Raw genomic sequence first — 15,533 nt, 5'->3', positions numbered from 1 at the left:
GTTGATCTGTATCTAATTAAATTGGAGTGTCCGTGTTTTGTTTTCTAATTAAGGAATTATAAGGAGACAAGACAATTAAGCAAGCAATCTAATTGGGCGTGCATATATACACATTAGCAATGTAATTAACCCTTTTGTGTTTGAGTGCTCCCTGAGTCAGTTTTCCTCTTTCTTTTCTGATGCCACCACCTTAGACTTTGCCCCTTGATATGTTTTACTCCATTAATTAATCATCATTTTTTCAACATGCATGGCTTGTGTACAACAAATTAAGAAGACTAATCAAGCACTAAGATCTTTTTCTAGAGTTAACCCCGGCCCCCAAAATCTGTTACTTTTGCACGTAATCAGTTACTGAAAGCTACCCATAACCTAAATTAATATTACAACTTACAGTGAGCAGCCAGCTAGCTAGTGCAACTCTAGAATTTATATATTTTTGCAGCGTACTACACATGGGTGAATTAGCTCTACTAGGTTAACAATTATCATAGCAAGTTGAGATAATTAGATGCATGCATATGGGTCATTGCAATTGGAAGGATTATGCGTGCAGCACCAAGCTAGCTAGAGATAAATGTTGAAGAGCGCACCAGAGGTGATGTAACAATCTTGTTCCGTGTGCAACAACCTAGCTACCATCAAAAAAATAATATTTTTTTATATAAAAAATGTCCATCACTTGTGCATGCCCAAGTTGTGTTTCAGCGATAGATTCATCATACTGCACTGTTCATGAATACTATTCAGTTCAGTCATACGTGTCAACGACATGCAGCTGATGAGCTTAGCAAATTAAAGATGACGTATGCATCTGTACAAGCATGCATGCAACACGTCACCTTTTTTATCAGCTGGAAATTGACTAAAAATATTAGGAGCACTAATTAGTCCAAGCATATTGCTAATATATTGATCTTGCAAGATAAGCATAGTTAAGTGAAATGAGTTAGGAGATGGCTACTCCGTTAATGGGCAATGGTCTCGGCTCTCAAACAGAAGCAAGAAAATTTCTTTTTATGGTAATGTCCGGCGAATCCCTGCATAGAGATTCTGGTGGGCCCCACACACCTACGCACACTCCGAACTCGGTTCGTCTCGGCCACATAAGCTATAAAAAAACCGGCCTCCACGTTTCGGGCTCTGATTGGACGAATCATCCACCCAGTGAGAGCTCGACACGTGTCCTGCACTCTGTGCCGTCCGATTGGCCGCCTCAGCGACAGCAGCCACGACCATGAAACGTTGGCAAACGCAGGGAAAGCCACACATGGCAGCCAATAGGATCAGGCTGTGCTGCTTTACTCCAAGGGTTTTTTTTGTTTTGTTTAGTGCATGTGACAGGGGTTTAATTGGTACTATTATTTTGTTAATTTTGTAGGCATCCCCTAAACTAATTAAGATTAGCTAGTCAACATGTGCACAGTAAAGACACTCAGGGAATGGATGATGATAGATCATCCTAAGATCCGTATCACTTATATTAATCACAGGTTGCCCACTTTTGGGCTTTATTTTAACTGATCATCCACCAGCTGTCATGCGTGGTCTTATTGGTCCCCTCTTCCTTCTTCCATCCCTTTTATCCCGCCCCTGAAGACCGTATTATAAGACAAAACTGTCGGTGATATATTGCACTCTACGCATATATTAATTATCGGTAGTTCCGTGCGCACAAGCTTTTCCTACCATATATGCTAGGTTCACCGGTTAGAGAGTGCTCCAAAACTAGAGTCCATAGATTAAACACCATTAATTTGTGTGCCTAGCGTAATAATTAATTTGTTGCGACGACGGACTCTTACCAAAAACTCGCATCGCATTCAGATCGATACGAGTGGATTATGCTAGTTTAAACTATACAGGGTTAACCCTATTCGAAGCTAATAAAATATGCAGGTTAATTGTATAATGCCCTACACAGGTCATTATGCAGTCACTTCACTTAGCAAAGCATCATCATATATAAACTAATCGCCATCAGCTGCTATAATTGTACGGGATGCATGTAGAAAGGTTTTGATAGGATGTCTCCAGACAAGCAACTAGCTTAGTTTAATATATAATCCTAGTTAATCTAATTGTCCTTGTCAGATGGGGGTGTGTACCACAGCACCAGCTCAGTCTACTCGACAAATCTATAGCTGACAAAACTGCACATATATTGACCCCCTCTACATCTCTTTAATTGGCTTAATTTAGTTAGCAGTCTTGACGAAATCAAATAAACCAATCATAATTAAACAAGCTAATTGAGAGATGGCATCATCTTTTCTCGAAGATTTACTGGCTAATTGGCTACGAATTGCATGAGATGGAACTACTGGTAATCTAGGCTTGCATCATCTTGGGATCTTGTGTTGCTTGTGGGTTTAGTTAATTGGTGGCCCAAGTACACGTAGGTATAGGTCTTTTAATAAAAAGACAAGCTGTAGGTGACGCATGGCGAGTCCTGTCTAGTGCAGAGAGAATTCATTCTATATCTCTCCTTGGAAGTTTAGACCAACAAGCAAGTTAATTACTCTTTGAAAGAGCTAGCCGGCCATTTTTAATTTACTACTAATTAATTTGTATTCAATTGTTTGGTGACTAAAACCGGAGATGAGCTCTAGGTTGTGGTTTGAATATTTGCACAAGATCAGGAAGGAAATTTATAGCTAAGAAGATAGCTGCTAGATGAAAGGGATGGCCAAATTAACATTTAATTAATTAATTTGTTTGAAGTGATATGCAATTAATCATCTTCTAGAATTGCGATGTATGCATGTGTGGGGCCGGATTGGCAACTTCTTAGGGTTCAAGTTGCCAAATTCTTGTTCCAAGTGATGTGATATGAAAGGTGATGTAAAGCTAGGCATGTTGATAAACATATTGCGCCGGTAGGTTTCTATCCTGATATCAACTCAGACTTGTCCTTCTTCTTCCTGTCTCGATTTTCTGATGCAATTGTAATCTTCAAAGCACCGAATAATTAAGTATTTAATCTGTACCATTTAGTCCACCAGCGTACGCTTTATTTGAAGACTAATTTAGTCACAATTGTACTGCAAAAAGCTTGCTTTCACTAGGCCCATAATTGCTCTTTAAGAAATTATTTTTTTGCCAGAATTAAGCAGCTAGCTAGCACTCATCTGTATGTAGCCGTTGGACTTTTCCAAAATACTAGAGTTCGGCGGTTGCTAGTTTAGAAGTTTTTATTTTGTAATTATTTGTAGTTAATTGTGTGGTCTTCCTGTGATCTGCAAGATGGGTGTTCTAATTTATTGTTTCCGCCCCTGGAAACATGTTTGCCCATTTGCCATTGCCACCTCTTTCTGTCGAGAGAGCTTGCAATGCACGTGATAAAAAAAAATGGTCTCTGATCACTTTCTTATATGCAGAGATGAACCCTCGTACTACTTATATTCAGTTTCAGGGATCGCTTTGTCAGGGTTAACATATTTTAAATCCAATTTGCTGCTACTAAACATTCCTCTGTGACCAATTTGGCACACAATGAGTACGATTCCTTTTGGACTGTGCATTGTCCAGTTTCATCAGCTTTTGTTTGGAACAGAAATGCAGGGGATGAACTGTTTCATGTAAACTTACATGTTACATGCTCCTAGTAGTTCTAAAATATATGTAACTGCAAAGGTTGAGGCGTAATATATATGTTACACAGAACAAATTCTTCTCACTGCTAGTTTGACATATAGTTTAAAATTTCTGTACAAGTGGAAGGCATACTTCCAAAGGTCAATAATTGATCACCATTGCACATTGTTATGTTCTGAAAAAAAAAAGTACCTGCTTTTGAAAGAAGGGGACATAACAAACTGAATGACCACCAAACAACATTTTCCCAAAGCTTTCTTAAACCATACTTGTAAGTTGGACACCCAACCACTAGAAGCAATAAGTTGATGAACCATCATATTTCCCAACAAACTGCTAGCTATGTTGAATTGATACCCTTATTACCACAAGGCACCTAGAAAAAAAATATTTTTTGACCCCTAGGAGTAAAGGCTAAAGAATTAATGCTAGCTAAAACCTTTGGCCTGAGGCCCATGTGAGTCACCATCACCAAGATGTCCCAACTACAAACAAGATCTCAAAAGGGGAGATTTGAAAACACTTTTGTTATGATCTCACTTGAGTCCTTGCATTGATGTAGTTTTATGTCAAGAAAACCTTATCTCAAATGGAACGTGATTAGATTGTGGGCCCTACCCTGCCTCTTATTATATTGTTTGTTTTATAGGCCTTCTCTCAACTTGATTATTATGCGCCGAAAGATTGCATCTTAATTGTGTGATTTTTGGAGAGTTCAAATATGCTATAAGTAATTGCGGTGTTCCCAATTTTGGGCAAGCATCTTAGTTGGCATGCAGCATGCATCCTCTAGTGGAACCAGGACATAAGGTAGAAGCACATCAAATTAGGCTTTGACAGACAAGGATGCACTTGTTGATTGAACCATCTATTTGTCTCCGCTATATAGTCACAATGGTTATTAGTGTTATTATGCTATTCTTGACCAATTTGGCTTGAAGCATTGCTTGATGAAAAGGACCATCGAGGAGAAAAGTCTTCAGAATAGAACATATCTCTTTTATTATCATTATTGAATAGAACATAACTCTTCAATATTCTCTATATTATTTTACTGTCAAATTGATAGGTTGCTGTAATATTCAGTGACGTAAACTCGTTTCTTACTTTACTGTAAGGAAGATGTAAATTCATTTTCATGTATATACGCTTCTCTAGTTTTTTAAGACCCTCTGTGGTTTTTAATGGGTTACTTATATGTCCTTTAATTTAACTAGGAAGGTAGCCCGCGCATTCGTGCGGGCATGTATCGTAGGTTGCATTTGAGAAACTTATAAGATAATGTACTAACGGAATAATACATGCCATATTTCAAAACTATGATTTGTCTATGTTTTCTCCGTTAGCATTGCATGACGAATTTAATTACGTTATTTATAAAATTGTCTATTGGAGATTGGATTTTATGGTACCTAGGACATCTGTCTGTTGAAGTTCTATTGGAAAAGAGAGAAAACTTAAGTTGCTATAAAAGACATTGGATATGTAACAATATATAATTAATTGCTCTACCAATTTATGTAGAAAACCAATAATTAATTTATTATTTGATAGTAGACGTAATCGAATTATCATAGCTAGCCAGCTAGGGATAGTTCCTCATAGAAAATTATGACTATTGTATAAATGGAAATATGATGAGACATACAGTTGTTTTAGTGTTCAACCTTTAATAATTAAAAAAAATGATTTAAATGGATAAAAACAATAAAATTTATGATTCAAAGGTAATAGCCATTCAAAACCTTGATATCTCAATCGACTAATGCATTCGACCAATGTGGTATTTTTTTTTTTTTGCAAACACTCTTGCACACCCTTATATTAGAAGAGAAATGTGAGATATCTACGATGAGATCAAACAGTGGAGGGGATGGACATGTAGGTTTGATTAATTTAAGCAGAAATAAGGATCATACGTTTAATTTGTTTGTTTCTTTACCATAACTTTTATAATTTCCATTAACTTATTAGAGGCGTTAAGAGAATTTTTTAGTGGCAAGGTGTTTAATACAATCACAAATATTTGCTTTGATTTAAAATACCTTTTTATGTTACTATGGGGTATTTATAAATCATATAATCATTTATCGATTCCAGGTTTAATTTGCCTTTTTCTTTATCAAATTTTTTGAATTTTCTTCAACTTATTAGAGGTGTTAAAAGAATTTTTAGGAACAAAATATTTGATCTAATCACACATTTGATTTTATTTAAATTTCACAAAACTACATGTATTTTGATCAAACTATCACAAAATTACATATTTAAGGCGTTGTATTATAAAACTACAGATTTAGCATCATATTTATCAAAAAAATAATATTTAAGGTTAAGTATCACAAAACTGCATATTTAATATTGAAGTTAACACAAAACTATAGTTTTTAGAGTTTAATCCCTAGCACCATTATTATGCTGGAGCTGTAAACATTTTTTTTGACTAAATTGGTTCTAAATCTGTAGTTTTGTGATAATTTAGTTACTAAATGTGTAGTTTTGTGACACTTCATTTTAAATGTGTAGTTTTGTGATAAATTTGGTGTTAAATGTGTAGTTTTGTGATACACCAATTCAAATCTATAGTTTTGCAATAATTTGATCATAGTATCTGAAGTTTTTTGTGTTATTTACTCTGAAATCATTCATGGAATCCAGTATCATTGTCCATGGAGTGTACATTAATTGAAATTTCAAAGGTTAGCTGATGCTTTCATGTATACAAGCATGCCAGACATATATAATTTCTGATTGGGATGAAAGAGTATATATATAAGTTAAAGGTATCAATCTATTAAAAACCAAAGTAACTAACAAATTGTAAATCGTGAAGGTATATGTCTCACACTATTTTTTATTTGACAATAAAATCATAGTCAATGTGCACCTTAAATAATTGATTGATATATTAGGATATAAAAAGATAGACTAATAAAAGAACAATTCAACATATATATATAGTTAAAAGGTTATTCATCGACGATCACATACATCAGTACATGTCCATGCCGGTAGGCTCGCATGAAGATATACTTTGAGGCCGGGAGATCCGGCTATATACCATGGAAATTTTATTTAAAATTAGTTAACAATATAATGCTTATCTTAACTACCGTGGAGAAAAAAGAGGATGGAGAAGGGCGTGCATACGTACGCGCGAGCCGTGATGGGAGAGGATCGGATCTGTGGGGGCAGCGGCGCCGTACATACACTATTTTATATATAAATTTAATGGTTTATAATATTGGACCCACGTATTTAAGTGAAAAATAAAAGGGTAGATGTTTTTGCCATGTGGCAATCTGAGAGCGTTTTTAGAACACCACATGGCAGCTTGAGAGCGTTTTAAGGAAGTTTAATGGACTTTTAGTATATAATAGATAGATAATAGATAGATAGATAGATAGATAGATAGATAGATAGATAGATGGATGAAAACCAACACAATTCACACACAACAACAACCTACCGGCATTCATCAGACTAGCAAGAACTGAAAACTTCTATAAAACTCATCCATATGACTATAAACTTAAGTTGCTGCATCTTATAGTACTCCAAAATATGTTTTTTTTCCTGTAATCAGATGACTGCTTGTTTGTTTTGGGTAATGAAAATTTCCTGTTATCTAAGAAAAGAGTACTCCAAAATGACACTAAATTGTTTTTGAAGAACATCAATTTTAGGCGAGGCAGTTTGAAGAACATTAATAAGGCCTAAAAGGCTACTGCTCATATATATGAAATAAATAAATTTTAACTAGCTAGCTAAACCAATAATGTTGCTTGCCAAGAAGAAAGAAACATGCATGACTGCAGTGTGCACTAGCATGGATTTCCAATAGAGAAGAGAACAGCTTTGCTTCTTGTTCCGGAGTTCATCAATCCCCCTCTTTTAGGCCCCCTTTGATTCAAAGGAAATTCATAGGAATTTTAAAGGATTTAATTCCTATAGGAATTTTTCCTATATAGCCCTTTGAATCAAAGGAATGAATCCTATGGAATCCTATAAAATTCCTATGGAATGGCTCTTCCCATGCAAATTTTGAAGGAAATTTAACATGAGGTTCTACCTCATATTAAGAATCCTTTGAGTCTTTCTCTCTCCTCAAATTCCTGTGTTTTTCCTGCGGCTCAATCAAACGGTCATTCCTATGTTTTTCCTGTGTTTTGCAATCCTCTGTTTTACACTTGTATTCCTATCAGAATCCTATGTTTTTTCTATTCCTCCGTTTTTTCATTCCTGTGATTCAAAGGGGGCCTTAGGGGGTCCTGCAGGAGGTAGCTAGTCTAGAACTGAAGCAATGGAGTCAATGTCTCCTTCAGATCGAATCATGGAAGACATTAGGGCATCATCATGCTCAAGTGCAAGAAGTCCCTGCGTTTTCGTGGAGGGTGGGGTCCTCCCCCTGTGGCGCCAACCAGTCACAAATCAACAAGTAGAGCCAATGTTTTAGTAGCCCTAGGAGTGAGTGCTATGATTAGAAGGAAGATGCCATGCTTAAGCTAGCAGCTGACACCTTGACATGCATAGCATAGCATTATGTAGGGGAGATCAAGGAGGAGGCAGGGATTAAAGTGCACAACTATGGTGGACTGCTGATCATTTGGTCTGATGAAAGCTTGCCCACTTTATTGGTATCTGTACTTTGCCTTTCACTTGAGACTTAGCCTGTTTTTTCTGGTATAGCTAAGCTAATCTATGCTTGCTCATCTTTTCCACAAAGGCTTTGTGCTCAACTGGTGAGTTTTGATTGGCTGGGAGAGTACTTGATAAGTCTTCAGATAAAAACACTACCTTTTTGTTCAGCTCCAGCATATGCATTTCAGGTTTCACTCCTAGTAATTAAGATAATGTTTATGCATGATGTGTGTCTGCAAGTGTGAATTTTGGCCTACTTAGTAGCTTTCAGTTGGCCAAGCACTTTGACAGTGCCCTCCACCCTGGCAAATTAAATTAACTCTGGATTAATTCTGCAATGCAATCTGATCCAAAGACCCTAGCTAGTTGCTGATGCCATTATAATTAACTCTAGATTAGCTAGGCACTGAGTTAGTTATAAAAACCATGCACATTGCTAGAGCTGAAATGTTTAAGTGTAGCACATGCATGCTAAGTGCTGTAGGTTCCACGTTTAAGTAGATGGGTCCAAACACTATAGCTTGGATCATTAAGCAACAAAGGTATCTCATTATTGAGCTGCTTTCTAATGTACTCAGAGCTAATGCTCAGCTACTGATGGAGTCAGTAACTGTGCTAGATTAGCTATAGTGTGGTGTATGCTTGATTACCACTTGTTGCATAGGTACTTAATTAGGTAGGTTTGTTAGTCATCAGTTGTAGGCAGGCATCTAATTAATGGTGATTGTCGGTCGGAGCTAGCTAGGTAGCCACCATCATCAAATTTTTCCTTTTAAAAAAACAACTTGAGTTACTTGCAAGGCAGATTAACAACAGTGACGTGTGATGGTAAACCTGACGTTGATCAGGGACATGATGCAGCACCCAACACGGAACAGCAGATTAGCTTAGCTACAGCAGCAGCAAACAGCAAATTCGGAGTTCATCAGACGACAGAGAGAGATGGGGAAAGGGAAAGGAACAAGAAAGCAAAAGGAAGCGAGATCGATGGATCGAAAGGTGGTGAGAAAAGGGAGACTGAGAAAGGAATCGGGCAAAGCTGGTGTCAACTCCTGTTCCCGATCCTTTTTTTCTCTTTCTTCCCAAAAAAACATTATTCTCGTGTATACTCTTCTTTGCTTGACATATCAGATCAACCAGTGTAGGCCCATGTCTTGGGTGAACGAATCTGCTGTTTTTGCATAATTCTGTTCGTCGAATTTGGTCAGATTCAGGAACTGAAGGGTTATTACTCTGCTTCAGATTTCAGACAAAACTTCGATCTGTTGGGCCTTGGGAGGCCCAATCACACAATCACTGGTCTAAATAAGGAATATGTATATTTTTCTCCTTCCTGTCTTGCTCTATGTAGAATCGCCTCCCTCAAGACTTATTCATCCAAAGGGAAAGTTTACTTTAGGTCCCTCAATTTGTCGACGAGTCTGAATTCATCCCTGAACTAAAGTAACAAGATATAACATGCCCCTCAACCTTCAAAACCAATTCAAATAAGGTCTCTGGACGGTTTAGATGGTGGTTTTGGCTGACGTGACGCCTACGTGGCACTTAAAGTATTTTTAAAACTATGGGACCCACCTGTTAGTGAGTTCCAATTAAAATAAAAAATTACAGTGGTCCCCCTTATTTTTCGTTCCTTCTTTTTTTCTCTCTCACTTTTCTCCTTTCTTGCTTCTTCTCATTCCCGGTACCTGGCGGTCGGCCACAGGTTGCCGTCCTCTTCTACATTCTTGATGTTGCTCAACCTGTTCTGGAAGAAGATTGGCCCGCCCTAGTCGGTCACCACGAATGAGAGGGAGAGAAAAGATGGAGAGAGCGGAGAAAAGAGAGAAAAAAAAGGTGAGATCCACTGTAATTATTTTATTTTAATTGGACACTCACTGACGGGTGGGTCCTATGGTTTTGAAAAGACTTTAAGTACCACGTCAATGTCACATAGGCTCCATGTCAACCAAAACCACCATCCAAAACCGTCTTGCAACCTTATTTGCACTGGTTTTGAAAATTGAGGAACACGTCATATTACTGCGGTTCAGGGACGAATTCCAGACTTGGCAACAAGCTGAGGGACCTAAGTGAACTTATTCCTCATCCAAATAACTCAGAATTTGCGCATTCCGTGGCCCAAGAAACACCCGCAAGTCAAGTCTCGTCATGGGCCTTCGGATAGCCCACGACGTGGTGCTATGAAGTGGGCCTCGCATTGCTTCCTCTCCCGACGAAGCCCAGAGACGAGAGGCACCCACCTGCGCCGCCGCCATCGCAGCAGCAGCAGCAACGATGAGCAAGAGCGCCGGCGCGGCGGCGGGGCCGACGGCGGCGGCCGCGGCAGCCGCGGTGCAGAAGCAGAAGACGCTCCTCCAGAAGGCCGACGCCGACGTCTCCAGCCTCGTCGACAACTTCGCCGCCTTCATCAACATCGCGCGCGTACGTCCCCCCCTCCCCACTTCTCCCTCCTCCTCTTCCTTGGTGTCGTACCAAACCCTAACTCCTACTTCCGCTCCGCTCGTCTCAGGTCAACGACCCGCCCGTGCGCAACACGCAGGAGGCCTTCCAGATGGACATGCGCGGCTCCCGCTTGGTACACACTTGCTCCATGACTTGTTTCTTCGCGGCGGTGTTTAAATCATGCCCTATAGTATTTGTCTAAATGAGCAAATTTAGAGCTACGATGCCCCTAATTTTAAGCTTTAATATCACATTTGATGTGCCGGCTGGATGGAGAACTGGAGATGTTCCTCCTACCTCAGTAGTGGAGACAATTGGTGTGTAAGAAGAAATACCGAGGAATTACTTGCTCAATTTGGTATTACCATTGTATTAGGGGTCAAATTAAGCCATGGCAGTGAATCCTTGGTGCCATATCCTTGATAGCTGTTTGTTAGGATTTAGGAGTTATAGTATTGATTTCTTGATTTCAGGTGCACCCTGATCTAGTTGGAACTTATAACTAGAAGGCAATCCTAGGCAAGAGTGAAACTAGCTTTGCTTGGAAACCTCAGCTGTTTGGTAGAGGCAAATTAATCTTGCTTTGCTAAGCAAAGTAGGCAATAACCGTCAACAAATCCTTGCCCACCATGGAGAGCCAATTTGGCTCTCCCTGGACGGCAAGCAATGAAGCCCAATGTCATGGATGCAAGCAGTCAAAGACATGCTGGAACCACTTGGAGGGACGTACAGACAAGCAACTCGCTTGAACCAAACAAGCATACTAACTTCTATGAGCTAGCGATCAGACGGCCTATCCTATCTTATCCTGGCTAAGTAAACTTAGTGAGGATTCCAAACGCGCCTCTACTGAGTCAAAGTTCAAATAGACGAAGCTATCCAACGCAGAGGAGATATCACCGTGTTTAATCCGACACCCAAAAACACTATCTGGAAAGGAGATATCTAGTGCAAACAAGGACATCGCTATAGAGATGGAATTTGATATTTGAATAACGGTAGGGATGTTATCTGGGTAGGGTGAAAATGCAGTGCATATGAAACAGGGAATCAGGGATTGGTTAGTTAAAATTCAAGCAAGAAACTGACTCTAGTCACGCAGAGTAAGATTCAGAACATGATATCATAGTTTGTGTATATCTGTGGATTGAGAAGAACCTACCTCAGACACGCAATGGCCTTACTTATCATAGACAGTATGGTAATGGTAATGAATAATGAGTTTGAATCACATTTTGTTGCCTATGTATTTTCTGATCTACCTTTATGTTAACATATTGCAACCATCCATTCTACAAAGTATGCTTTTGTAATATAATTGGAAGCTAGTTCTAGTAATCAGTATCATTTGGCAAACCCGTTGAATGTGTAATTTCAGCTGCGATATGCTATCATGCTTTTCAGATACATTCAGCTGATTCTCTGTTGAAACTAGTGTCAGAGCTTAAGAGAACAGCTATCTTTTCTGGGCTTGCTTCGTTAACTGAAAATGTGGATAGGCGGATTGAGATCCTTAGTCAACAAGCTGAAGGAACAGAGAGAATGCTGGAGAGGATTGGGCAGGAGGCAGCAGGAAGCCTAAAGGAGTTGGAGGCACATTACTACTCATCTGTTGTGCGGACACCACCGGATGAATGAGGTAAATTCTACCTTTCTCTGAGTGAAAGATATTTCCTTGTAATTGCTGGAGGTGCATAGTTGCTTACAATACTAAGATTTGGTGTCAATTCATGGTTAATTGCAATTTTCAGTCAAAGACCTTTGCTGATGAAAAATTGTACATCAATTGATATGCAAAGCATAACGTTTAGTTGGGTCTAATTTGGAATTCTTGCAAGATGGACAAGTTGGTGGGTATCCCATAGATTGTTTTGCTGCCTCCATAAAAGATAGCCAGTTAAATTTGTTGAATTTAAGGGCACCCACAATGGTTATCTATAGGCTCTCTACAAGAGATCCATGTCAGCATATTTTTCTACTTGGAAGATATTAAATGAAGAGAGAGAGCAAAGCTATCTACTAACTTAGAGATAGTCTATAGAGAAAAACGAGGCAAGGCATGAGAGAGCTATAGATACCTATGTAGACATACTATTGAGGTGGTTTACTATTAATCTAGTCTATTGCTGAAATGTACATGTTTTATAGAAAGCACATTACTTTACCATTGCGGGTGCTCTAAGCAACGTCTTTTGGCCATTCTACATGCTATGCTTATATACTACTCCCTCCATCTACTTTTGATAGTCATATTTCATCTTGGCACACAGACCAAGGATAAGTAATTCTATTTATCTTTAAACATGCTACTCCCTCCATTCCAAATTGATCTACATATAGTTTTTTTGAGGTTATTTCTAAATGATCTACATATTTATGTTCATTCATTAGGTCTATTCGTTATTTGTGCGTTGGAGTAAATGGACATTGATGCATGCATCCATGCACACAAGCATTTATAACCCACATGCAATATCTTGATTTGCTATTGGCTAGGAAATAGTGGGGATGATGCATGCATTGAGTTTGTTGCTAGAGTAAATATAGTATGAGAGAGTTATTATTTTTTTTTGTCTTGGTATACTTATGAAATATGTAGATCAATTTGTAATGGAGAGTATACTAGTTATTCCTCGTAAATATGCGATTCATTAATATTTACATTTCTCGATGCACATATAGCCAATCTTGTGTGGAAGAATAGAGAGTTACGCATTAAATCCGAGAAAGTCATTAAGAGAATAGGTTGTTGGATTGAAATATGCCTATCAAAAATAAATTTTTCATATTTGGAAATATGCCTATCAAAAGTAGATGGAGGGAGTAGTAATTAGCAAGCACCTAGATAGATTCACAGCAAAAGGTTTGCCTATTGATAATTATGGAGACATTAAGGCAGCGCGGCTGTTAGTACTCTAATGATTTATTTTTTTAAGCTTAAGTTATTTGGTTTGGCTTTTAGATGCGACCGTATATGCTCTTTTTATATATGAAATAGACTAAATGACCAACTCCTAACTAGTCAGAAATGACTAGTAAGTCTACAAGCTTTCTACTCATTGATCGTCTTTACTATGTTATCAGGATTATCCCTTCTGAATAGGCGTGGACTTTAAAGCAGTAGTGACAATGACTTGTTCAGTATGTCTTATGTAAAATCACATTTAATTTAATCAAGAACTGATTTGATCTTTTAGCCCCAACTTTACTGTATAAGTTGTTGGGAACTTGGGATGCCTTTCTGGTTTCTACCTTTTTAGGCGTTCTAGTTTCCACCCAAACGAAGCTGTTTGCTCTCGTACGGCTGTGTAATTTATCTCTACGTGCTAAATTGATTACCTTGCATTGGAGGAACAATATTGACGCTTAACATGTGTTACAGCGGACTTGTTCAAACTGGTTAATATGAGTACATACCATTTTTTGCATACCCTGCTGATGTTAATCTCAGATCGTTCTGTAGAAATTCATAGTACGTTCTTCAGAACTGTAGAAAATCTCAGATTGCTCATCCGACAGTCCTTGTGATGTTGGATTGTAGGAGTACCTATGAGGCTATGACAAATGACAATCCTTGTGATGTTAGAAAATATCAGGTTGTAGTAGGATTCTGTAGAAGAACTATGACACGATCTTTACCTTTTCGACGTCCTCCTGCCTCGTCAAATGTCAGTTCCAGCACACTTCTGTGAGCTGTGACGAGAAGGACCGGAAGAAGTGCATGGTATCGTGTCATTTTACAGTGTTATTTCCTTTTGAGTCTCTTTTTATAGCACTATCTTTGTTGGATCTTTTCGTTCATTACTTCTACTCCCCCTTTCCAATTTTTTTATTTTTTTATAGATTTTTTCTAAGTCAAGTATTTATATATTTTATTAATATTTTTTTAAAAAAAATCATAGTTTAACAACGTGTGAATAACTCTCTGTTTCTTTTTTTTTAATTACACAGTACAACACAGACACTCACAACGTACATGCACTCACTCTTATAAACGTACGCACGTAAACCCTACCTCTGTTTCTGTTTACGAGGCATGCAGGCATGCCACTATACAATGAAAATGTCAAAGCCAGCGAACTTTAGCCATTGATTCCTCATAAATGGTATTGTTAATACGCATACAAAAGTAATCTTTCACGAAACTACGTAACGTAAGAGTATAATTCTATTGATATCGTTTTTAATACTAAATGTGCAAATCCTGGAGTAATCATTGGTGAAAATTCACTAACTTTGACTCTTTTACTTTATATAGTAGCATGTTTTATAAAAAGAAATGAAGGGAGTTTATATATATCATGAAAATATTTTTAAGATGATGTTAAGCTATATGAATTTTTAAAATTTAGTAATCAAAATATATCAATGTTTGACTGATGATAAAACTATCTATTTTAGGGAATTGATGATCAAACTAGAACGAGACAAAATTTAAGACGGAGGAAGTATTTTAATGGTGAAGCTAGTGTAGTACTCCTTCCTTCCCTAAGGCCCTGTTTAGATTTCATCCTAAAACTTTACACCCTATCACATCGAAGATTTAACATCTGCATGAAGTATTAAATATAGACTAAAAATAACTAATTGCACAGATTGCAATTAATTTACGAGAGAAATCATTTAAACCTAATTGTTCCATGATTTGACAACATGTTGCTACAATAAATACTCTCTTTATCTACTTTTGATAGTTATATTTTCAAATCTGAAAAAATTATTTTTGATAGGCATATTTTAATCGAACAACCTATCATCTTAATGACTTTCTCAGATTTAATGCGTGACTCTCCATTCTTCCACACAAGATTGGCTATATGGACATCGAGAAATATAAATATTAATGAATC

General features: G+C 37.8%; 1 protein-coding gene across 1 annotated transcript; it reads left to right on the top strand.

Annotated features, from left to right (window-relative positions):
* The first annotated feature begins 10,452 nt into the window (after positions 1-10,452).
* LOC4325800 (mediator of RNA polymerase II transcription subunit 22a) lies at positions 10,453-14,111 on the top strand. Its single transcript, XM_015773717.3, has 4 exons — positions 10,453-10,662; positions 10,751-10,816; positions 12,088-12,322; positions 13,768-14,111. Exons 1-3 carry the CDS (start codon positions 10,516-10,518, stop codon positions 12,319-12,321), a joined length of 447 nt encoding a protein of 148 aa, XP_015629203.1. The 5' UTR covers positions 10,453-10,515; the 3' UTR covers position 12,322; positions 13,768-14,111.
* Positions 14,112-15,533: the final 1,422 nt, after the last annotated feature.

The sequence above is a fragment of the Oryza sativa genome, chromosome 1 (genome assembly GCF_034140825.1).
Source record: "Oryza sativa Japonica Group chromosome 1, ASM3414082v1".
Lineage (NCBI taxonomy): Eukaryota > Viridiplantae > Streptophyta > Magnoliopsida > Poales > Poaceae > Oryza > Oryza sativa.
The sequence above is the reverse complement of the archived record's forward strand: the minus strand, read 5'-3'. Positions and strand labels throughout refer to the sequence as shown.